Source organism: Pleurodeles waltl, chromosome 11, assembly GCF_031143425.1.
Source record: "Pleurodeles waltl isolate 20211129_DDA chromosome 11, aPleWal1.hap1.20221129, whole genome shotgun sequence".
In the NCBI taxonomy this organism is placed as follows: Eukaryota; Metazoa; Chordata; class Amphibia; order Caudata; family Salamandridae; genus Pleurodeles; species Pleurodeles waltl.
The window spans coordinates 29,729,119-29,751,833 of record NC_090450.1 but is presented as its reverse complement, the minus strand read 5'-3'; the positions used below and the strand labels follow the sequence as shown (position 1 = coordinate 29,751,833).

The 22,715-nt window shown below is 43.9% G+C and overlaps 1 protein-coding gene across 1 annotated transcript in view; it reads right to left on the bottom strand.

The window, feature by feature from the left end:
* The window catches only part of LOC138265294 (cytochrome P450 2J4-like), a 241,757-nt gene that overhangs the window by 174,594 nt on the left and 44,448 nt on the right, over nucleotides 1-22,715 (bottom strand). Inside the window, exon 3 of the mRNA XM_069212900.1 lies at nucleotides 3,110-3,259. Coding sequence (XP_069069001.1) covers nucleotides 3,110-3,259 — 150 coding nt within the window. The remainder of the gene's footprint in view (nucleotides 1-3,109; nucleotides 3,260-22,715) is intronic.

Below are 22,715 nucleotides of genomic sequence, written 5' to 3'. Positions count from 1 at the left end.
ACCTTCACAGATTTTTCTCTCCACCTCTTTAAATGCATTTTTGAATCAGATTCATAATGGCTACCTTTAGGCACTTGTTCTTAATTAAGCAGGTTATACATTTTCTTATGGTAAAAAAAAAGCAGTGGCCAGACACTACAAGGATTACACCACAAGGCCCCAAATATGTTTTTTAATAGATTATGGATATATTCAAAGGCAAATTGGCACATGGAGCACAGAAATCCTTACAATGATTCTGTGACCATTTAGACCTGCGGACAAATATGTGAGCAAATGAATGATTGTGCAACAGTATGCGCACTAGGTGACAAAATGATCTAAAGATATCCCTAACTACTTTCTGGGTATGCTGTTCACATAATTTATATTATTGTATGAGCAAAAACATACAAAAGTAACCAGAAGTATTATATTAAGCAAATCTGTTATAAATGCAATAGAAATGAGTGAGGAGAGGCCAAAACATTTTAACTTTCACTGTAATGTTATCTTAGCTCAGTCCCAGGATCAAACATCAGAAATCTAGAATTTGTTCAACACAGATCAGTAATAACCCAGAATCAAGGCCTGAATTTAGATAGGCTTTTTACTTCCAGCTGTTTCATTTCTGACATTGCGTCTTTTGTTTGACCCGACCGTCTTTAGGTTCATGATACTTCTGCTAAATCTGTTTATTAACACTCTATTAGTACATTTCATGACTTTTATATAAAGTAAATCTTAACCTGCTGAAAAGCCTATCATATGTGACTTATTTGAATGTTGAACAGATAAACCCCAGCCTTGGAAGCTGCTGTCTTCTAAGAAGTTATCAAAAGATCTATTCACCACACACTTGAAAATTATGAAACATTTAGATTCTAAAAATGATCTGCCATTTTTGATAGATGTGAATAGTTTTCATAACCTAAATGATGTCAGGAACCCTATCAGAAAGTGAACACTATGCGTAATAATTCGACCTGAACCAAAGATGTATAGATGATGAACATAAGACTTGTATGGAAACTTTCACTATTCTTAAGACCATACAATGTTGTTGCCCGCAATTCAACATTGAAATAATTGGTGCAAGAAGGTTCAACGCAAATTCACTTCTAAAAATGGGACTAGAGTACATAAATGGGGCCTACAATTTCATATTCATTTTTTGCCTTCTCCAATTTCTTTTAACCATATTTAAATCATAGTTTTTTTTCTAATCCTGGTATTTCAATATATTTATTTTTATCCGAGTAGGAATGAAGTTGCAACAAATATATTTTCACATTTATGCAACTAATATATGTACACAATGGGCTTATTAACAAACTGTACTTACCATTATTATTACAGTACTACTACCCTTGTCCTACAAGAATTTATCTACAAATCTCCATGTGGAGATCTCCACTTCCATCTCTTCTACCTTTTATAGCAGGTATCTTTGCCTGATTGCGGAGATCTCAGGGCATGTACGTTTAAGGTACTGTAGTAAATGTGGGGGGACAGGGAGGAAGAGCTGGGAAATGGGGAATAGTTATTACAAAATGGGAAGTGCATAGAAGGGGTATGGATGGGTGAAGTGCGGGTTAAAAAGGGGTTAATGGAGGTGCAATGCCCTCTGCTATTCACGGTTTACCCTTCTACAGGGACTAAGGGCAAAAAGGTCCCAAAACAGTTGCAAGTGTACTCCACCTCTGAGTTATTTCAGTACAACACTTGAGCAACCACTGGTACTGCAACACCCTCCCTTAGAGAATAATGGAAGCAGCAGCTTAAAACAACACCCCATAAAAAATAATATTTTTAAAAAAACGATTTTGTCTTTTAAAAATAGATGAGTTTAATTGAAAATTAAAACATATATGGAGGTGGAGACCTCCATGTGGAAATTACCACTAGTAACTTAACTCTTGTAAATTTAGCTCCACACCCTGTTTTCATGGGGTAGGGATGGGTTTGCTTTTACTTGGTAGTAAATTTACAGTGGGAAAGGGCGTATAGTGAAAAGCAGGACATTTACAGCAAAGGTTAAGAGTGAATTTGCACTTGTGGATTTGCTCACGTATAAATTTATCTTTCTGAATAGGCCCCTAACAATTTGAATGTCATCATTAGATCTTAGCTAGCTTAGTTTAGTGAATGCTGTTGGCTGGGTCGCCGTGCAGCGTGACATAAACAGACTCGAGTGAGTGTTTCTCCTACTTTCCGTCCAAACAGCATGTTGGCATAGTCTATTTCTCAGTGTCTCGGTAACACCATAAACTTGCACCGCTTCCACTTTTTTTCTTGTTTCTTTTGAAATAGTTTGTTGGTGCATGTGGCATCTCCCTAACATGGCATGCAACAGAGGAGCCTTGTTATTTTTCCCCCATCTCTTCTGATAATCCTGTCCTCATTTTCCTTGTTGGCAGTAATGCCTAAAATACATTTTAACTTACCTTCAGTCCCTATGCAGCATGACAGGAATGACTTTCTCAGTGTCTCTATGGATAATCTTTCTGTTTTATGGAGACCAGGACATGGTGTTAATGTGTCACAACTTTTCTTTGTGCAAGCTGCTCAACTGCAGTTTCTGTTTGACTTCCTTGATGCTCACCCATGTCCTTTAGGTTGAACCTTTGAAGGTGTTTTTTGCAGTTACTTTTTTCCTTTCCAAGGAGTATTGCCTTGAGGGGATTTTGCTCCACTTACAGTCTAAATCAGGTGCCTGAAATTTCCACTGGGAGCGACAGACTATACCTATGTACCAAGAGACCATTCAAGTTATCTCCAAGATTTGCCCTTGACATTGATGTTTGTAGCATTTAGTGTGCTAAATACGTACAAAATAAAATCATCTGCTCATCTGTAAACATTAGAATTGGGGTACTTGCACATGCTCACTTTTGCAGCTCTTTATGCATCATTATTATTGCTGTTTTAATTCCTTATGCTGCCTATGTCCCCAAATATGGATTCCTCTTCAAGACTTACAGCATGGATAGACACTTAAAATATCAAATTTTTGTAGTCTTCATTTTTAAAAAGTAAATTTAGACAGGGAAACAGGTTGTTTACTACCTCTTTTATGTTTAGAAATCAGTAAAAATAGTAAACTTAGAGCCCTAACAAAACTATTTACCTTTATTTGAGGTTAAAGCCTCTACCAGACTTTGCGCCTCTTCCTGTATCCGCTTTTCCAGCGTTTTCTTCCCCACTCCCAGGTTCCGCAAAGTCATCAGGCAGAAGCGTCTTTGTTGCTTCCAGGTCTGTCCAGATGAAAAAACTACACCTGAGAAGAATAACTCAGGTTAATGTTTCTTTAAAGTGCATTCTCTCGTGATTTGCTTCCATCTACTGACATTATAACCCTCTAATGCATTGTACTGTGATGTAAAGCGTGTGCCATCGAAAGCACAAGTTATGGTGTTTTAAAACATATGTTGCTACTCACTTCTACTGGCATAAAAGTCAATCATTGTGAAATCAGAAGCCCAAAAGAAGTAAAGATAATATGTGAAAAATCCAAGAACAAATGAATCTGCTGCACAAGGCACCAAAGAACTAAGTGACATATGAGAACTTTGAGTGTTTGGATTACTTACCAGTAGTCTTTATTACTTTCAATCTCCCTTCTGTACCTCAGTATTGATGTCAGTGAGATGGAATCAATCAACACAGAGTAGGAATTAATGTAGGAAGTCTCTACACATGTAATGAATTAGCTTTTTACATTTTAACATTTTACAAATGGCCCTTCCCACCAGTTCCATCTCATAAAGATGGTGGACCCATTGTCTCTAGTTGACAGCCTCATTGCCAGCATCAACACAAGCAAAGAAACCTTCACCATTGTTAAGGATTCCACCTCACCTCTGACTGTCTCAAGCTCGATCACCCCCTCGCAGGACCTAAGCAACAATCTCTCTCAATTATACAGCAAAAAAATCACTTCCATTTACAGCAAGTTCAACCTGCAATCGGACCCAACAGACCTAGCCAAATGCTTTCTGATCTTATCCAAAGAACCAATGTTAACCACTCCCCCAGAAGAAATAGCTGCTACCATGAAGTCCATCCACTAAGGGGCCCCACCCGTCCCATTCCCCACCATGCCTATTCCATAGGCCTGCAACGCATTTGAACAATGCTCACACCCTTTCTGAATGCCTCCACTTCTTTCCTGACCTTGCCAAACACTTGGAAAACATGCAACTGTCCTACTGCTGAAGAAATCCTTTGTGGACCCTTCAATGCGCTCCAACTACAGGCTGATATGCCTTCTACCATTCCCGGCCAAGGTCGTAGAGAAAATGAAAAATAGACACCTCACAGAATACCTCAACGAATGCCAACTCCTTAACAACATTCAGTCTGGTTTCCGACCTAATCACAGCACAGAAACGTCCCTCATCGCTGCCACAGATGACATCCACATGATTCTGATCAGAGGCAAAACGGCGGCCCTCATCCTCCCATGCCTCTCCCTATCGTTAGACAGGGTCTCTCACCCCATTCTCATCCGAAGCTTAACTGTGACACGAATCCAAGGATATACACTCCAGTGGATCTGCTCCTTCCTGACTGGTAGGATCCAGTCAGTTAGCCTAGCATCATACACCTCCGACACCCACAACCTTATCTTTGGTGTTCTGCTAGGATCTTCTCTGACCCTGACCTTCTTCTACTCATACATGAGCCATCTAGTCAGCATCACCCACTGTCAGAACATCAACAACCTCTCCTAAACTGACAACATGCAACTCATTCTCTCCCTCACTGACCGGATGTCCATTACCTGATGACCCCTTCATCAGACTGCTGCTAGCTGAAGCCAGTGGGTTGGGCCTCCCCCTATCACTGGCCCACAAAGAGAGGAAGGAAAGACTTTACAGGCAAAGGGGAGCAACATGACACCTACGCCAGCCCTGTGTGCTTAGGTCCCTTTTGTAAGCCTCAATTAGGAAGCAAGGAGCTGTTTAACAGCCAGCCATTGCTTCGTTAAACTACCGATCAAAGGTGTGGCAGCAATGCAGAGTCCACGACTGTGATTTTCTAATGAGGGATCCCCAGTGTAGGCAGAGTTGAAGAGACAAGATATCAGCATAAGTTAGTTTGCAGTTTTGCTTGATGGTTTCAGGCGGGGGAGCAGTGGAATGCCTCAGGATGAAACACTGAGAACAATACTTGGGGATTTGCTTCTCTCAACATGGTCTGGGATTGGTGCTAGGGGACATTTAACTTGCATTTAGCCCTATGGTAGGTTGTGCTATTTTTACTCCAAATACATACAGAGATATTAAAAGACATTAAAGGAAAGTCTATTATTAATGATCCAGTTGTAATATTGGTTTCATGGGTGCAATATAAGGATTAAAGGGTAAGTATATAAGGAGTTTCCAAGTTTGTTTTTTCAGATTATCATTTCACACCTCTCAGGGTATAATATTACAAGTTATAAAACCACATACCTGGTGCAATTCTCCTAAACAAATGAGCAGCATATGCCTAATACCGACACAAGAAGAGTTTCTGTCATACCTGGGCATTTGGAAATCTGTTCCAACACTGGAAATAAGTCTATGAGTTCCAAGTAACTCTCCAAAGGACAGTACGTGCTTTGTAAGCTGTGTATGGTGTTTCACCTTTTAATAAATTATTCAGAAATTCATTGGACTCCGACTTTACACTTGCCCTTTCCTAAAAACGACCCCAAGCCCCCGCCCTAAACCTTAAGACCTACCTTGTCCTAAAAGCTACCCCATCCTGTCCTAAAAACTACCTCGCGCCCGTCCTAAACTGTCCTAAAAACTACCCTGACCCCCGCACCAAACTGTAAAACCTACCCCAAACTGTACTTAAAACTATGCCACCCTGTACTAAAAAGTACCCCGAACCTCCACCCCCACCCTAAACCCTAAAACCTACCCAGCCCTTTCTTAAAAACTAACCCTGACTCCCACACAAAACTCTCAAACCTACCCCACCTTGTCCTAAAAACTACCCTGACCCTCCACCCCCTGACTAAACCCTAAAACCTACCCTGCCCTGCCCTAAAAACTACCCTGACCCCCGCCCCAAACCCTAAAATATACCCCACCCTGTTCTAAAAACTATCCCGACACCCTGCCCCTACCCTGAACCCTAAAACTTACCCCACTCTGTATTAAAAACGCCCCCGTCCCCCCGCCCTGAACTCTAAAACTTACCCATACCCTGTCCTTTATGGCAAAGTTCTTTAGGTTCTTTAGCAGAGTAACTTTTTCTGTGGACTTTGGTTCCCTAAGAGCCAGCTGAACATTAGGTCTGATCCCACACTAGTAGAGCAGGTAGTTTTCATGTTCATATTGTCAGTTCTTCTCTGACTCAAATTTGTCCTACTGCCATGGGTAATGCTAATCCCATGCTTTTCAATATCTTTATGACTTTATTTTCCTGTGGTCCTTTCCACATGTCTTATGGTGTAGAACATGTTATAACTAACCACAGTCCTTAACAGCCTCTGCTCTCTTTCTTTTGTTCTAGACCTGTTTTGTCCTAGTTAGAGATTTTGTGTAGAATCAGTTTGCAGACCCAACTCCGGGGAGAGTATTAATCTATTTCAAAGGTTTCAAAGGTAAGGAATCTGTAGCTAGATGTCTCTATCAAATGAACATATTACTTACCTTGGGCAACGCGTTATCAATTAGAGACAGGATCTAGCTGCAGATTCCTTACAGATCCTCCCTTCCTCACCGATGTGCGACCTGGATTCTATTTTCTCAAAGATCTCTTTATTGACATGAATATACCTTCATTGGAATTTCGTAATTATTTTAGACAAAGATGTCTCTTTTGGCACACTGTTTCCATAGTGAGTTTCTATAAGTGTCTCTGAGCTTTTAGCGTGACATTGATACGGAATCGCGTGACACCCTCCTTTGACGTCCAGATGTACTAGGAGAAAAGAAATCCCAATCCAGTCTGGAACCTTCGAGAATTCAAAGGTAAGCAATCTGCAACTAGATCATATCTCTACCAGATGATGCTTTACTGAAGGTAAGTAACTTGTTCTTTAAGTTCGTTTTTGGCACTTGGTGTTTGGCTGATGTGTTTATGTTTAGTTAAGTTCGTATAGGTCAGTAGTTCTCAAAATGTGATCTGGGTACCCGTTGGGGTACCACGAAGCCTCCTCAGGGGTTATGTGGTGGCTTACAAAATGAAATAATATTAACAGATGAGGTCCCCAGCTTTCAGTAATGACTCAGTGGGGGGGCCCCGGAATCCAATAATGATTCAGTAATGATAAAGTGGGGGTCCACAGAAGTCAAAAGGTTGGGAACCACTGGGTTAGTGTTTTGAGAATGTTTAGCAGTTAAATTAGGTTGTTGTTTTAGTAGTAGTAGTCAAATGCAGGGGGCCTTTTTGTATAGTGTGTTTTAAATAATATTTGATTTAAGTGTATTATAAGTAGGGGTGTGCGGCATGCTCTGCTCCGCTGGCGGAGCTAACAGAGTTGTTAGAAATCTGCGCTCCACTGCGCAGAGTTGTCCAAAAAACTCAGTTAGCCCCGCCAGCAGAGCGGAGCTCACCCGGTGTGTGCTGCAGCCCAGTTGGGCTGCACAGCACTAGCGCACACAGACTGAGATTGCTCTGTGCAACCCATATCTGGGCTGCAGCGCACACCGGAGCAGAGAAGGAGGCAGCCGTTGGAGGGGACGATCCCCCGGGAAGACCCAGGTAGGTCCTTTACTCCTCTCCTTTTCTCTTTTTTTTGATGTTTTTTGTGAACACCGGTGCAAAAACAGTGACTGAAACGGCAGCTTTCACTGCCTACATCCTTGGCCTGACTTTAGGCCAGAGCCGTAGGAAGTGAAAGCTGCCGTTTGAGGCCTCTTGTGTACCGGCCTGTCCCGTGTGCAGTGCACATGGGGTAGGCTGGTGCACAACAGGCATGGCAGCTTCCGCTGTCTACAGCCCTGGCCTTAATTCAGGCCAGGGCTGTTACAGTAAAAACTGCAGTTTGAGGCCTCTTGTGTACCGGCCTGTCCCATGTGCAGTGCACATTGGGCAGGCCGGTGCACAATTGTCCCATGTGCAGTGCACATGGGGCAGGCCAGTGCACAAGAGGACTGGCAGCTTTCACTACCTAGGGCCCTGGCCTGAATTCAGCCCAGTGGCACAGGTAGTGAAAGAAAGCTGCTGTTTCAGGCCTCTTGTGCACCGGCCTGACCTGTTCAGCACACCCAGTTGTTTGATAGAAAGTCCATGTGCAAAACAACTGAGCACATAGTTGAAAGTAACTTGGGAGAAGAACACACCGCTTCCCCCTTCACATTTCTATGATTATTCATTAACTTCAATTGATGATCATGAGGCTGAAGAAAAGGGGGGTGTCCCCTTCCTAATTGCGACTCGCACCACAATGCTAAATTGCTTTGTGACCTCGAACGCGGTCACAAAGCAATTCGCAGTTATCACCAGTGTCACACTGCTGGTAACCCATTCGCAAAAGGGAAGGGGTCCCCATGGGACCCCTTCCCCTTTGTGAATGTTGCCATAAATGTTTTTTCAGAGCAGGAAGTGGTCCAATGGACCACTGCTTACTCTGAAAAAACGAAACCAAATGGGTTCGTTATTTTTTTGGTATTGCAGCTCGTTTTCCTTTAAGGAAAACGGGCTGCAATACAAAAAAAAAAAAAAATGCTTTATTTAAAAAGCAGTCACAGACATGGAGGTCTGCTGTCTCCAGCAGGCCACCATCCCTGTGAGTGCAGGGAATTGCTATGGGGTCGCAAAGTGCGACCCAACTCATTAATATTATTAGGTGGGTCTTTGCGACCCCATAGTGATTCGCAGACGGTGTCTGAGACACCCTTCTGCATCTGATTTTGCGACTCGGAAATTGCGAGTCGCACCGACTCAAAATTTCTGAGTCACAAAATCGGACATTGCTACATCTGGCCCCAATCCTCTTCATGGCACAAGTCCTGAGTTATACCATTGGGTTGACATGCGAGATTTAATTCACCTGCAAGGATAACATAAGAGGACTCTGAATGGCCGACCAAAATCTCATCCAACAGGTGGAGCAAAGGTGGTTCTTGCTGATTACCAAAAAAGGAGTGGCCTTAGAGAAGGAGAAATTAGTCATTAAATATGTGTCAATTCTGTTTGAATTTTTACTACAGAAAAGGAAAGTGTGGTGTTCACCCCATCAAGCAACCCACCCAAAGGGCGCCCTTCTAAGTATTTTATTGCAGGGACACAGAAACTCTTGACCCCTCCTTCTGTCTACATGCTCAGTCGCCCATGTTTCCTGGAAGAGATAGATTGCGTGGTTGTCAATAAATTGGCCCCATGCTGGGTCAGCCTGCTTTGGCTTAATTCCAGTAATACTCCGACCAACAGCAACTATGGAACTGGGCACCAAACTAGCAGAGGAAGTAACGGTTTGGGGTAAAACCAGTAGGTGCTGGACCGTAATTATAGGTTGGGCCTTGTCCTCAACAGACTGCGGAGTGACATCAACTGGTAGTCGTTCACTGTCAACTATGGATTTGAGAACATAATCAGGAGCTGTCAATGGTCGAGGTCTGAAAAGATGAGCAAGGGGGTTTGGAGGAGCTGACCTTTAAGGCTCTGCCATTGAAATACCAGTTTTACGGACAGAAAGGGATAAGGTAGCTACAAAAAAATATTTTATGTGCAGTCAGTCAACCTCAGTAAGGGTCGACAAGGCCAGGTGATGGGTGTAAATGGCAGAAAAAAAAATGGAAGAAGAGAGATATCAGAACAGGGTTTACTACGTGGGTGGCTACTGGCCAGTAACATCCACGCAATCGTGGGAGTCCAGAAATTACCAATCACACAATCGCCCAAGGCACTTTTTGCCAAGGGTACAACCTATACCACCCTTTGAACCATCAAGATATCGCACCTGTGTGGGGATGGGAAGTTGGTGCCAGTATGCAACTGGTGGAGGAACTTGTTTTTGAGCTGGGAAAAAGACTCACCTGTGTTGGGTGGCAAGCACTGCACATTTGATACTACAACCACATAGGTGCAAGCCTCGTGGGAAGATTAATTGAGGTGGAGTTGGATTCATAGGTAGATGTATGCCCCACTGACCATACAGGTTCTCCTCAGTCTCCTTTCCTGGCTCCACCTGAACAATACTGTGCATTTCCCAAGGATTCATTATTAACTGGCACAGATTGTTGCTTTGCCACCCTGTCCGGAAAGCAGTTTTGCATAGAGTTACTGTTGCCTTCCATGGTAATGGAGAGGTTGGTGGAAATGATTTCCACAGGGCCATGAGTAACAGGTGAGAGCAGGTTTGGAGGCTGTCCTTTTAAGACCAAGTTTAGTTCAGATAGTTCAGCCTCGGTTTCACCCGACTGCTGATGGATTGGCTTCCATGATATCTACAACTTTATTCCACAAAGCCCTCAATACATCCACAAAACTGTCTTCATCACTGTCAACACAATCACTACTTTTGCTATTTGGGGTTCAGCGTGAAAGTTTGGATATGGCACACACTTAAATCTTTTTTCCTTTTGCTGCAAGTCCATTGGCTGTGGAACTTGGCAATTTAAGATATAGCTGCAAAATGCACCATGGGCACTAAAGGTGTACTGGCAAAAGAACTGAAGGGACTTGTTCCCAGAATATTAGCAGTGACTGTGCTTCCCATTTCAGTGTTTGTTAGAATGGAAGAGGCAGGGTGTACAGGAGAGGAAGAGGTAAGGGATAAAAGGTGCTCTGCCAGTTTGATTTCTTTATTTAAGACTCCTATAGCATGCTAAGGGAATCCATCCAAAGATGTTCCAGACTGGGGTTTGGATGAGCTTGCAGTTGACATAGGCTTCCCTATTTTACCAGCCTAGGCAAAAAGTGGACTGACAGTGCCTTGCTTAAATGCAAGTAGCTGGTGGGGATGTAGGTCCAGAGAAAGGAGGGGTGGCCCAGCCCAGCCTCTTCCGGGTCAAGACATGCCCGGTCTTAGCCTTTTCTTTGCTCAGGCTGTGCCCAGGCACTCCCCGTGTGTGTCCCATTCAGCAACGTCTTTCCTCACACTAAAAGCACGTTTGCAGACTGTGCCGCCTTCTCCTCAGCACAGGGACATTATAACAATATCTTAATACCTCAGGTTGATATATCCTCTGTAGTTAGGGCGTAAACATGCCTGAAGCTGATGGAGTTCAGAGCGCTGCTACAGGTTTTGTTTCTTAAGTTACTATTTAATTAGGATGCGTGTGGGCTACTTTTGTTTTATGGGTTGTGATTTTGTGTGGTTTTTTTAACAGGTGTTAGATTTGGGTCCTCGATTTTTTTCTCTTTTTAGGTACTTTTTGTTAAGGGAAAGAAGTTTGGTTATATAATAATCAATATTATTTTTTAATGTCCTTTTTTGAGTTTGCTTGTTATTTTACTTTTTAGTAATATTTACAAATAAATATATTGGTGATATTGTTTTGATGTTTAGGGTTATTTTATGTTTTGAGTTGGTAATTTGGATTTTTAGAATAATATCCGGGCTATCGAGTCTAGGTATGTTAAGCCTGCTTTATTTGGAAATAATAGGCCTTTGCACTGTAATATGCAGTGCATTTCTTTGGTTTGTTGTAATATTTTATGTTTAGTTGAGATATTGATTCCATTTTTCTTAGCTGCTGGTCGCTTTGTTCCTTTTTTAGTTTTTGTAGAAATTGGTAGAGTGTAGGGTCGTTTTGCCTTTATGTTGATTTTGTGTTATTCATTTTTGCTTGTTGTGCCATGGTTATTTGATACTTGGCATCAAAGACCAGAACGGTGTGGTCTGCAAACTCAGGTATCTTCAATTTGTTTTAGTGGTTTTGGTAGTAGTGTGATACTGTGAGTAGATTGTAGTGTTTTGCTCCTTCAGCTACTGAGACATATGACTAGGCAATTCTTTTATTTTATTTCATGGGCAAAATCAGCGTTTGGTGATTCTGGCCTGATTTAGAGTTTGCGGGACATGCTACTCTGTAAAAAACATGACTGATATCCCGTCTGCCGTATTACGATTCGCATAGGATATAATGTGATCATAATATAGAGGACAGGATATCTGTCACACGTGTGACAGAGTAACCCCATCTGCCAAATTCTAAATCAGGCCCAGAGTGTTGATAACTGCAGGTGTCTCTGTATACTTTGGTTACACTAGTAGTACCTTCCCTGTATAACTTTGTGCAGGTATATTTTTAAAATAGTAGAACTAATTGCATGCTTATATTCAATGATTATTTTTTGGGGATTCTAATTGTTAGTATCGTATTTTATTTTAGTTAGTAGTTTGTGGTATGTTGCACTACGTTGGTAAAAGTGCATAGACTAAAGGGATGTTTGTTTTGGGGAGGATTCTCTGTAGATTGTTTAGATCTGTGTGAATACTGGATGGCATGATTTGAATGTGCTATCTGCCAGCCCCTTTTTCTCAGTCTTAATAACAGTAGGTTGTTCATTGTTACATACATAATCATTTGTTTTAGTTCTGTCCTTGAGACAGGATTAACTCTCAGCAGTCTCTTGTTTTCAAAAAAATATTCACAGTAATTCATACATCCATACACCCAGAGAGGCATGGAGCCCACCCCCTTTAGCCATTGGTCACTTTAAGTACCATAGGCATGATTTTTCAGCCCTTAGTGCATCATATATAGAATGGGACAAGGGGCTTGTCTTCTTAAGCTATTGATGTTGTTGCCACTGTCACTCACTATCTGGATCAGCCCACTGGGCAGACAGTTGCAGTTTGGCTTGAAAAGCTGTTGAAGTGATAGCATGTTGCTTGTCTACTCAACCGCGCAGTAGCAGCACCAATAAGTAGTACCCATGTAGCCAGCACCACCAAAGTGAATTGCATACTGGCCTGCTAAAGCACTATTTTATGGAGCGATGGTGACGGAGAGATAGTTGTGGAAATCTCACACATACTTAGTGTGCTAAAACTGGGCTGCTTGCAGAAGCCCCCTAACTTTTTGCCCCTATTTTTCTCTTATGCTGGTGTTTTCCTGACTCTGGTGGTGCCCTGGGCACTGCTAACCAGTCCAAGGGCCTGTGCTCTGATTAAAATGATTATGAAAATGAGGCTAATTATAATTGGCTGTGGGAACCTACCTGTAAGTCCATAGCATCTGGTAGGGCATGTAGGTTTAGGGACCCCAACATTGGTAGTGCCTCCATAGGTACACTTCTGTGGTGCCCAGGGTCATTTTAAAGGCAGGCCTGCCTTGCTGGCTGCCTTAAGATAAAGTTAACCCCAAATTTGAGTTTGGAACTAAAAGTACTTCCAATGTCTTAAACTTCCTTATTACATATAAATTACCCCTGGGTGTGCCCTAGGTGCCCCCTGGGTTTGGTTGCAGTGCAACAATAAACAGGGACTTTATAAAAGATGTTTTCTAATCCCTGGTGAGAGAAAAATAGCTAATTTTATTCCCCCCATTGTAGTGAATGGTCTACATAGGCTAACATGGGGAGACTTTATTATTAATTAATAAAGTCTCAAAAGGAGCTAGATATTTCAAGTTTGATATCAAACTTATTGTTAAAATAAATCCAACACTCCAACAACTTGCTATTGTTGAATTTAATATAACTAACTCAGGGAAAGAGTTTTAGAACTCTAGCTGAAATTTGCTAGTTTCAGCTCTGTAGTGCCCCTCTCTGATTGGCCAGCCTCTGGCAGCCTGGCCAGGCTGCCTTGATGAGGTGTGAAGAGGCTTGGATTGAACACAAAGGAAGAGTCTGGGGGAGGAGAGCTGAATCAGCAGATGGTGAAACAGGATAGGGGGAAAGCAGCCAATCTGGACTTCAAAGGAGGAAAGGACATTTGGTCCTGCAGGTGGACCGCCCCCATTTCTTCGAAACCCAGACAGCCAGGTGCCCCCCTGATGAGATTAGGAGAGGTCTGAAAAGGGGTGTGTTAAGGGAACTTTGCCACAACACTGGGTGGGCTCTGCCAGATTAAACCTCTGAGATTGTATTTTTTACATCTTGGATTTTGGGAGAATACTGTACCCTGGGATTGATTTTTGCCACACTTCCCAGGAAGTAGTCATCCAAGAGGGTGGTGGCCTGTCTGTGATTGGACAGTTACCCCTCCCCTGCTTTCTACCCCAGGAGCAAGGATACATATGGCAGAGTTACCACCACACTTCAGATCTCTACCAGGAACAAAGACAAGAAGATGGACTGCCCTGACCTGCACCTGGACATTGCACTCTGAAGAGCTGTACCACCTGCACACTTAGGCTTCACCATAAAAAGGACTTTTCTGAAAGGGGAACTAGAGCACTTCAAAACCACTCTTTGAAGTCTCCCCCACTTCAAAGGCATTTTTGGGTATATAAACTGGGTCTCTGACCCCACCAATTCAGACACTTCTGGACCTGAACATGCAACCTGTCAAGAGGAACTGCCTGGCTGCCCAAAGGGGTCATCTGGACTGCTTTGCTGAAAAGGACTGCTGCCCTGCTGCCTTGATGCCCTCTGACTTTGCTGTGAAGTGCTCTTCAAGGGCATGGATTGAGCTTACCTCCTGTTTTCTGAAATCTCAGGGTCAAAAAAACTTCATTTCTTCAGAAAACTCCTTGTGTGCTAGACATTGACGCACAGCCTGCCGGAAACGATGCCCAGCCGTTTTGTAAGAGAGAAATCAGTGCACAGCCGAGCCAGAATGATTTGGCCTGACTTCCCGAGTGAACAATAGATGCAGCGCCTGCTGTGCGACCGCAAATTTGACTAACTGCCTGTGACTTCTTCCCGCACCCCCAGGATTTTCCCTGACTCAACGCTGGCAGTCAAAAAGATCCCCACTTCACAGTAAGGAACCAAGACTGCGTGCCAGAAATCGACACAAAGCCCTTGCAGCGTGGAAAGAAACAACACATCGTCTGTGCCGTGCCGGAAATTCTGACGCACACCCTATTTTTCCACGCATCTCCTCCTCTGCGGTCTCCGTGTGTGTTATTTTTGGCGCAAACCAGGTACTTTGGGCAAACAAGAGACAACTGTTGATTTCTAAGATTTAAGACTCTTTTGAAACTTGCAAAAGTGATATCTCAACTTGTGCTTATTGAATCTTGATTGTTTTTTACCTTAATGTAACAAGATATATATCATATATTTTTCTAAACCTTTTGTGGTGTATTTTTGTGGTGTTTTCACTGTGTTATTGTATGATTTATTGCACAAATACTTTACACATTGCCTTCTAAATTAAGCCTGACTGCTCAGTGCCAAGCTACTAGAGGGTGGGCAGAGGATAATTTGGATTGTGTGTGACTTACCCTGACTAGGATTGTGGTCCCTATTTGGACAAGGGTATATACCTCTGCCAACTAGAGACCCCATTTCTAACACTTGGGAGTTGAACTGTTATATAATAAGGAACATTAGGTATTATGCTTTTGAAAATCATTCCTGTAGGCTCTTGTGTGCAAATGCTTTCTTAGATCAATTTCCATAATGTTTGGCGATGATTATGCTCTCTAATGTTTTCAACAATTTAATTATTTCTTGTATCTCTCTCGTACCATGCATTAGAATAGTACTTTGTACAATTCCAGTGTGTTCCTATATGATTTATTATTAATTTTCTGATCTAAGATTTGATATATGTGGCTCCTCACGGCATATCATCTGTGGTCTTTAAAACAATAAAATAATATTATATTTGAATATTTTCTTGTGTAACATTATTATTTAAACATGCATTACACTATTTTTACATTCATACTTATGAATAAGATGTTGATTAATATGTTCATAGATGTTGAGGTTTTCATTTTTGTTATGTTTGTTAATGTTACATTTGCATGAATTATATATATTTTTTTAGGGTTTACTTCATTCTAGTTATGTTTTTTGAGCTTCGTGTTTCGGAATAATGCTCTTTTTTTATTTTTGTGTTGAATTTGTTTTAACTATATTTAGGAAGCATGGATAAAATATATATTAAATCTTTTTTTAATATTTTGTTTAATTAACCATTTTGACTCTTGCTTTTGAATAGTTATGAATAATGTGCTTTATTTTGCTTACTTTGGCAAAGTCTATTTCAGTTTTTTGGAAGTGGCTTTTTTATTTCTTTTCTGTCAGTAGTCCGGCAGAGTGTCACTTTCATGCAGGTTGAATTTTTTTGCTGCAATTTCTTGCAAATGTTTGTGGCTTTTTTGCAGTTGATTTTTAATCAGTAAATAATTTTTGCTGGTTAAATAACTTTAAGCTTAACTACAATGGTTATTTGGGTTGGAATTTGAAAGACCAAATGCACAAAAGGTGATGGGAGAAATACTTGCAATTTGTCTAACCACATGCAATTGATTGTGGTAGCATTCCATCCCATCATTCTTTTGCTCAGTAGGCCACCTCAGTTGCACCCAGCCACATACAAATCATTCTTTACCTTGCTCCAGTAGGTAGAAGTCCAGCCTTACCTGCCAGTCCAGGTCCTCCCTGAAGCTGAACAAAAACAATACAAGACCCAATGAACTGTTCCTATATGGCTCTGTCCAAACTCCAAATCCGGTCCTCAATTCCTTATCTTTCACCACTGAGACCTGGGTTAAACTCCTCAGTTGGTGGCTCTGGAAAATTGCTGTACTTACCTGTTCCTCAAATTGAAAACATATCCGATGTACTGTAAATATGTATAATTGTGTGATGTGTAAATAAATGTGATGGCAAAAATGAAAATGTTCCCATCTTCCCTCCCTGTCATATTTTGGTCCGTGTTAGGTGGTCTCCACCATGCTGCTCTGCTTACACCTCCTTGTGTTTGAAAACCTGTAATAAAATGTTTTACGTAAGGCACACACTTGGAGCTCGGTTTCCACATTATGAAATGCCTAAAATGAAACAAGCATGTGCAATGCAATAGGTCTTGCATTTGTGAGTGATTAATGTTGTAAATGACATTGGCCCTCATTACGACCCTGGCGGTCCGAAGACCGCCAGGGCCTCGGTGGCAGTCTCACCGCCGGCGTGCCGGCGGCAAAGAGCACCAAATTACAAGTTTGGTTGAAGCCAAACCTCCGATACTCTTCCCATTCCGTCTCTTTTCTGCTGTCCGCGAGGCTGGAGGTGAGCATCTCCAACAACACGGGTGCCGTAATACCACTAGCGGTATTACAGTGGGGGAGACCGCCGTCGTACTGCCAGAAAAAGCTGGCTGTCTTGCATCCTGGCAGTAGGAATAAGCATTCATGTCGCCAGGATACACTCGCACACATCCACACACAAACATCCCTCCACTCACCCGCGCACTCGCTTCTTATCCCCCATTCACACTAACATACATACACAAACACTGCCCTCACACACGCATTCACTCCCTCCTCCCCAGCACATACATACATTCACATCCCCCTTCTCCTTGCACCGCATACACGCACTCACCCGCTCTCCCTGTTCACTCACACAAACACACACCACATTCCCCTGTCCACTTACATACACATGCACATGCATACACACACTCACCCCTTCCATCCGCTCAATCGCACTCACGCACTCAATCGCTCACACACATGCACTCACACACTCACCCCCTCCCCATCAACAAACACTCACTCACCCCCCACCCCATCCACAAACAATCTCACACCCCAACCCCATCCACAAACACTCACTCATCTCCTACCCCATCCACAAACACTCACTCACCCCCACTCCATCCACACTCACACCCCTCCCACCCCATCCATAAACACTCACCCCCCCTCACCCCATCCACAATCACTCACAAATGCAGACACGCACTCACAAACACCCCTCTGCATTCACAACTTTCACACATGCACTCACACATCTACATACACACCCCCCCTGTCGGACGATCCACTTACCTCGTATATAGAGGAGGATGTATAGGAGAGGACGGGTCCCAGTGCTTCTACCGCCAGCAGCGCCCGCCATCAGGACACCGCCACACCGTATTACGGGTCGAAATACGGCGTGTAGCGTCCTTTTGGCGTGGCTGTGACGGCAGTGGAACTGTCAGCACGACTGGTGTCAGAATTCTACCTGATTTCAGGTGGAATTCAGAAATCAGTTGTAATAGGGTGGTCTTGTGACCACCAGCACTGGCAGTCTTTAGGCCCCCGCAACTTCGGCGGTCTTACATAAAGACCGCCAAAGCCGTAATGAGGGCCAATGTCTTTTACATATGTGTTTTGGTTTGGTTTCAGACAAGGTCTTCGTACCCACCTCGTACCTGCAAAGTGATCTGAAGAAATTATTTTGGTAAAAGAAGTTAAGAGATCTGTTTTCTGGTTAGTTCAATTATAGCTTAATTCCTGAATATGTGTAAGGCTATATCAAGCCCAAATTGTATCCACTAATAACCTGCATAGAGAATAATAAGTGCATGCCAAATTGCAGGCACATGAGGTGTATCCCTCAGTTTGCACTACTGTCGCTATCTAAGTGTAGCTCTGTACAGCAGAGCTATACTTAGTTTACATACACCTTGGTAGTACGGAAGTCAGCAGAGCTACCCCACAGGGGTCACAGTTCTCATTAATGTCTGAGTCAACACAGATCTACATCAGGTTACACTGCTCTCATCAAGGCCTTAGACAGAAGAGCTACCTCCTTGGTTGCACATCTCCCAGTAATGTTTCAGACAGCAGAGCCATCAATTGGGTTACATCAATCTTATTAATGCCTGAGCCAGCATGTACTGTTAGTCCTTCCGGAGCTCTCCTGAACATTTGGGACAGCAGAGCTTCCTCTTAGCTTACACATGTGTAGGCAAAGCCATGGACTGCACTGCTGTTTCTTAACATACACACATATCTCAGTAGCAATTATGATGACATAGCTCTGTAAGGCCTGTGAAAACAGAGCTACCCCTGGGGTTACAATGCACTCCGTGACTGCCAAGACTAAAGAGCTTTCCCCCAGTTTCCATTGCCATCACTAACAACTGAGAGAGCAGAGCAATACTTAATTTACACACATGTAGATAGTACAAGAGTCAGCAGAACTACCCTGAATGCGTCACAGCTCCTATTAATGTCTGTGTCAGCACAGATCTACCTCAGGCTACACTGTTCTTATCATGGCCTTTGATAAAAATGTCTTCTCTTGTTGCACATCTCTCAGAAATGCTTAGAACAGCAGAGCTATCGACTGGGTCACATCACTTTAATTATTATTATTTTTTTTTAATGTGTTTTTTGACATTTTTCTCAGTAACTCACATCTTCATTCAGTTAACAAGTCATGCTGGAATGCCTCAAATTCACGATACAGATATCACAATATTCGTCCCTTTGTAAAAGTAGAACAGGCATTTGATTATTATGTTAACAGTTATATTCTACCTATCTTGTGAATGCCTTTGTCCTCTGATATTGTAACCCTCTTCTTCTTCCCGATCTACAAAGTGTCACATTCTGTATCCAATCCTCATGTCTTATAAACCATAGTAACTAATAAATCTAACTTTGCGCTGGAGAGATAATCCTGATACTTGCATGAAGGTCAGAGTCATCAGGGCCACAGGCCCACCATCCCAGTAGGTAGGCCCCCACCCATCCTTGTCTTTTCCCACAGCTTTTTCACATGTGTTTAATCACAAAGTTCAACAGCTGGTTTCTCAGCACATCATGTATTTGGATCGGGGTACTCCTAACCTCCATATCGCATTTCCCTCAGTTATTCCCATCGCTGGTAGCATCCTTCATTCCTTTCCACACACTCCAGTTCAACCCTATTCATCTCCTGTGCCCTGGCCTGTGTGGGTCGTGTCAGCTTCTTCCTCCCCTGTCCCTGGGTTATCTCCTGCCACTGATGTCCCTTACTCCCAAGATGCCAGTAATTCCGCCCAAAGTGGGGCAAATGGGCACTGACGGACCCCCCCGGTCCTCCTCGTGTTGCAACGCATGCAGCTCAGCCTGCGCCCAGATCGATACATCATACCTCCAGGCCACCACTGAGGGGCCCCCAGTCGATTTCCAGTTCATGGCAATCCGGTGTTCGAAGGGCGCCAGTGCTAAGTCTAAAAACCTATCACCTATTTTTCGGGAGACCGATCTGGGGCCCAGATCCAAAAGGCAAACAGAGGGGTCCATCTTCACACACACTCCTAGTGTCTCTTACATGTTATCCACCACCGTCCGCCAACAGTGCTGCATCGCTGGGCAGTGCCACAGCATATGATCCAAATCCGCATCCTCAATACCACATCTGGGGCACACTCGTGGTTCACCCCCATATATCACCTGTATTCTATTTGGCAAAAGGTACGTTCTATGCACATAATTGTATTAGATGTATCTGAGGCGAGTGTTCCGTGACACCCTACGAGGGTACGCCACCGCCCTCCACCACTCCACTTCAGTCCTCTCCCACTTTGCCCTAAGGCTCTGAAGGGATTGCATTGTGCCTTCATAATGGGCTCTATTTAGACTAGTGATAAGGTGAGTGTCTCCCCCCATTTTTAGTAAGAGTTGAAGTACTGTATGAACCTCTGGTTCCACATTCACTGTGTGCAAATACTCCTGTATGGAATATGTCAGCGTTTGGTAAAGAAGGAATTGTCCCCTCGGAACCCCACTCTCCTCCATCATACTAGTGAGAGATCTCATCACCCCGTCACGAAAGAGACCCCCCAGGGACTCCACTCCTGGCTGGACCCAGGCCCAACCTGCGATCTCTGTATCACCCAGCCTGGCGAACCCTGAGGCAATGCCGTCAATGGGAGTGCCAGTGAGTATGCTGTCCCAATTCCCATGCGTTTCAGGCATCTCTTCCAATAGGGGAATGCCACTTTCAGCAACATGTTTCCTCCTGGTAACGGTATCCGCCTGTCAATCATTCGCGCCAGTATCAAGTCTCCCCCAATCTCTCCCTTGACACTGACCCTGTCCAATCGCCCTTCCCCTGCAAACCATCTGACCATCCATTGTAGTTGGCTCGACAAGTAGTAAAGCTCAAAGTCCGGGACTCCCAGTCCACCTTCTTCCACAGGGCGACGTAAGACAGATAGAGCAGTCCGCCTGTGACCCCCATCCCATATGAGCTCTCTAAGCAGTGTATTCAATTCCTTGAACCAACTCGCTGAGACCATCACCGGTAGGTTGGAGAAATAATAGAGAAGGCGAGGCAACATAATCATCTTAGAGAGGGATATCCGTGCCATTTTGGACAGTTTCAGAGAGTGCCAGAACGTCACAGAAGACCTCAAAGATCGGAGTGCCCTGCCCAAATTGCCATCACGAAGGTCCCCCATGTCATGAAACACCTGAACTCCCAGGTATTTAAAGGTGTGGGGTGCCCGTCCTATATCCAATGGACAAGACAGCTCTCCCACCCCCCATGGAAATACGTACATCTATTGAGTCGCAAGCCTGAAATGTCTCCAAACTCCTCCAGTTATCAAGCACCCACAGGACCCCAGAATCACCCTCTCTCAAATAGATTAATATATCATCTGCATAAAGTGAAATGTTATGATCTGTGCGGACCCACGTCACCCCCCCTGCCTCGGCCCTCCACCTGAAATCTGGCCACCAGAGGCTCAACAGCGAGTGCAAACAATAGAGGAGACAACAGGCAGCCCTGTCTGGTGCCTCTAAAAATGGGGTAGGTCACTGACACCATCCAGCCCATCCTCACCCACGCCATCGGACCACTGTATAGTAAGTCGACCCACTGCACCCATCATTCGCCTAAGCCCATCCTGAGCATCACTGCCGTCAGGTATTCCCACCTCACTGAGTCGAACGCCTTCTCCAGATCCAGAGAGAGAAACACTGCGACCTGCAGCCGCTCAGTTCGTGGCATATGTAAAAGAGCAAACAAACGCCTAAGATTAAGAGACGTTCTACGTGCTGGTATAAAGCCATTTTGGTCCTCGTGTATTAAGGAGGGGATATGTTGGAACGGTCTGTTGGCCAAAGCCTTACTCAGTATTTTAAAGTCGCAATTCAACATCGAAAGCGGATTAAAATCGGTCATCGGTGCCTCCTGTGACTCTATCTTGGGCAATGGGACCACTAGCGCTTCTCTCATTGTCTCGGAAAGCATGCCCCACTGGAGAGCCTCTACGTAGAGTTCCACTAACACAGGCGCCAGGATATCCCAGTACGTCTTATAAAACTCCATGGGGAGTCCATCTGTGCTGGTGTCTTAACCGCCACTAGTTGTGAGATGGCGGTCTTGACTTCCTCTAATGTCACCAGGCCCCCCGGTTGTTCCAGGTCCTCTATCGTCAATGTGCTCAATGGCAGCGAGTGCAAATGGTTGCCCAGCACCCCTGGTAGGTCCACCGCCAGTCGACCATAAAGGGCTTTATAGTAATACATAAATTCATGAGTTATTTCAGTCGGTCCATGCACGCAAACCTCTCCCACACCACACACGCTCGTTATTGGCGCTCCCTCCCCCTGGGGTCTCACCAGCCATGCCAGCATCCTGCCAGAACCTACCCTCCTCTGCATGCACAGCCGCCAGGTGTCACAGGTAGCTGTGTCGTCGCAGCTGTTACTCAGCCAGGCTGTGAGATTCTTTCACCTTAAGGAGTCTGTTCCGTGCTATCAAGTCCATACCCCCCACCATCTCGCTCTCATGTGTTAGCATTTCTAGGCGAACAAGCTCACGCTCTAAGACCCTTGTGATCCCCACTGTTTGTCCCATGCAGTGTCCCCGGGTCACTACCTTAAGGGTCTCCCATTCTACCTGTCTGGAGGCCGTGGAGCCCTGGTTGACGCGGATATGCTCCAATA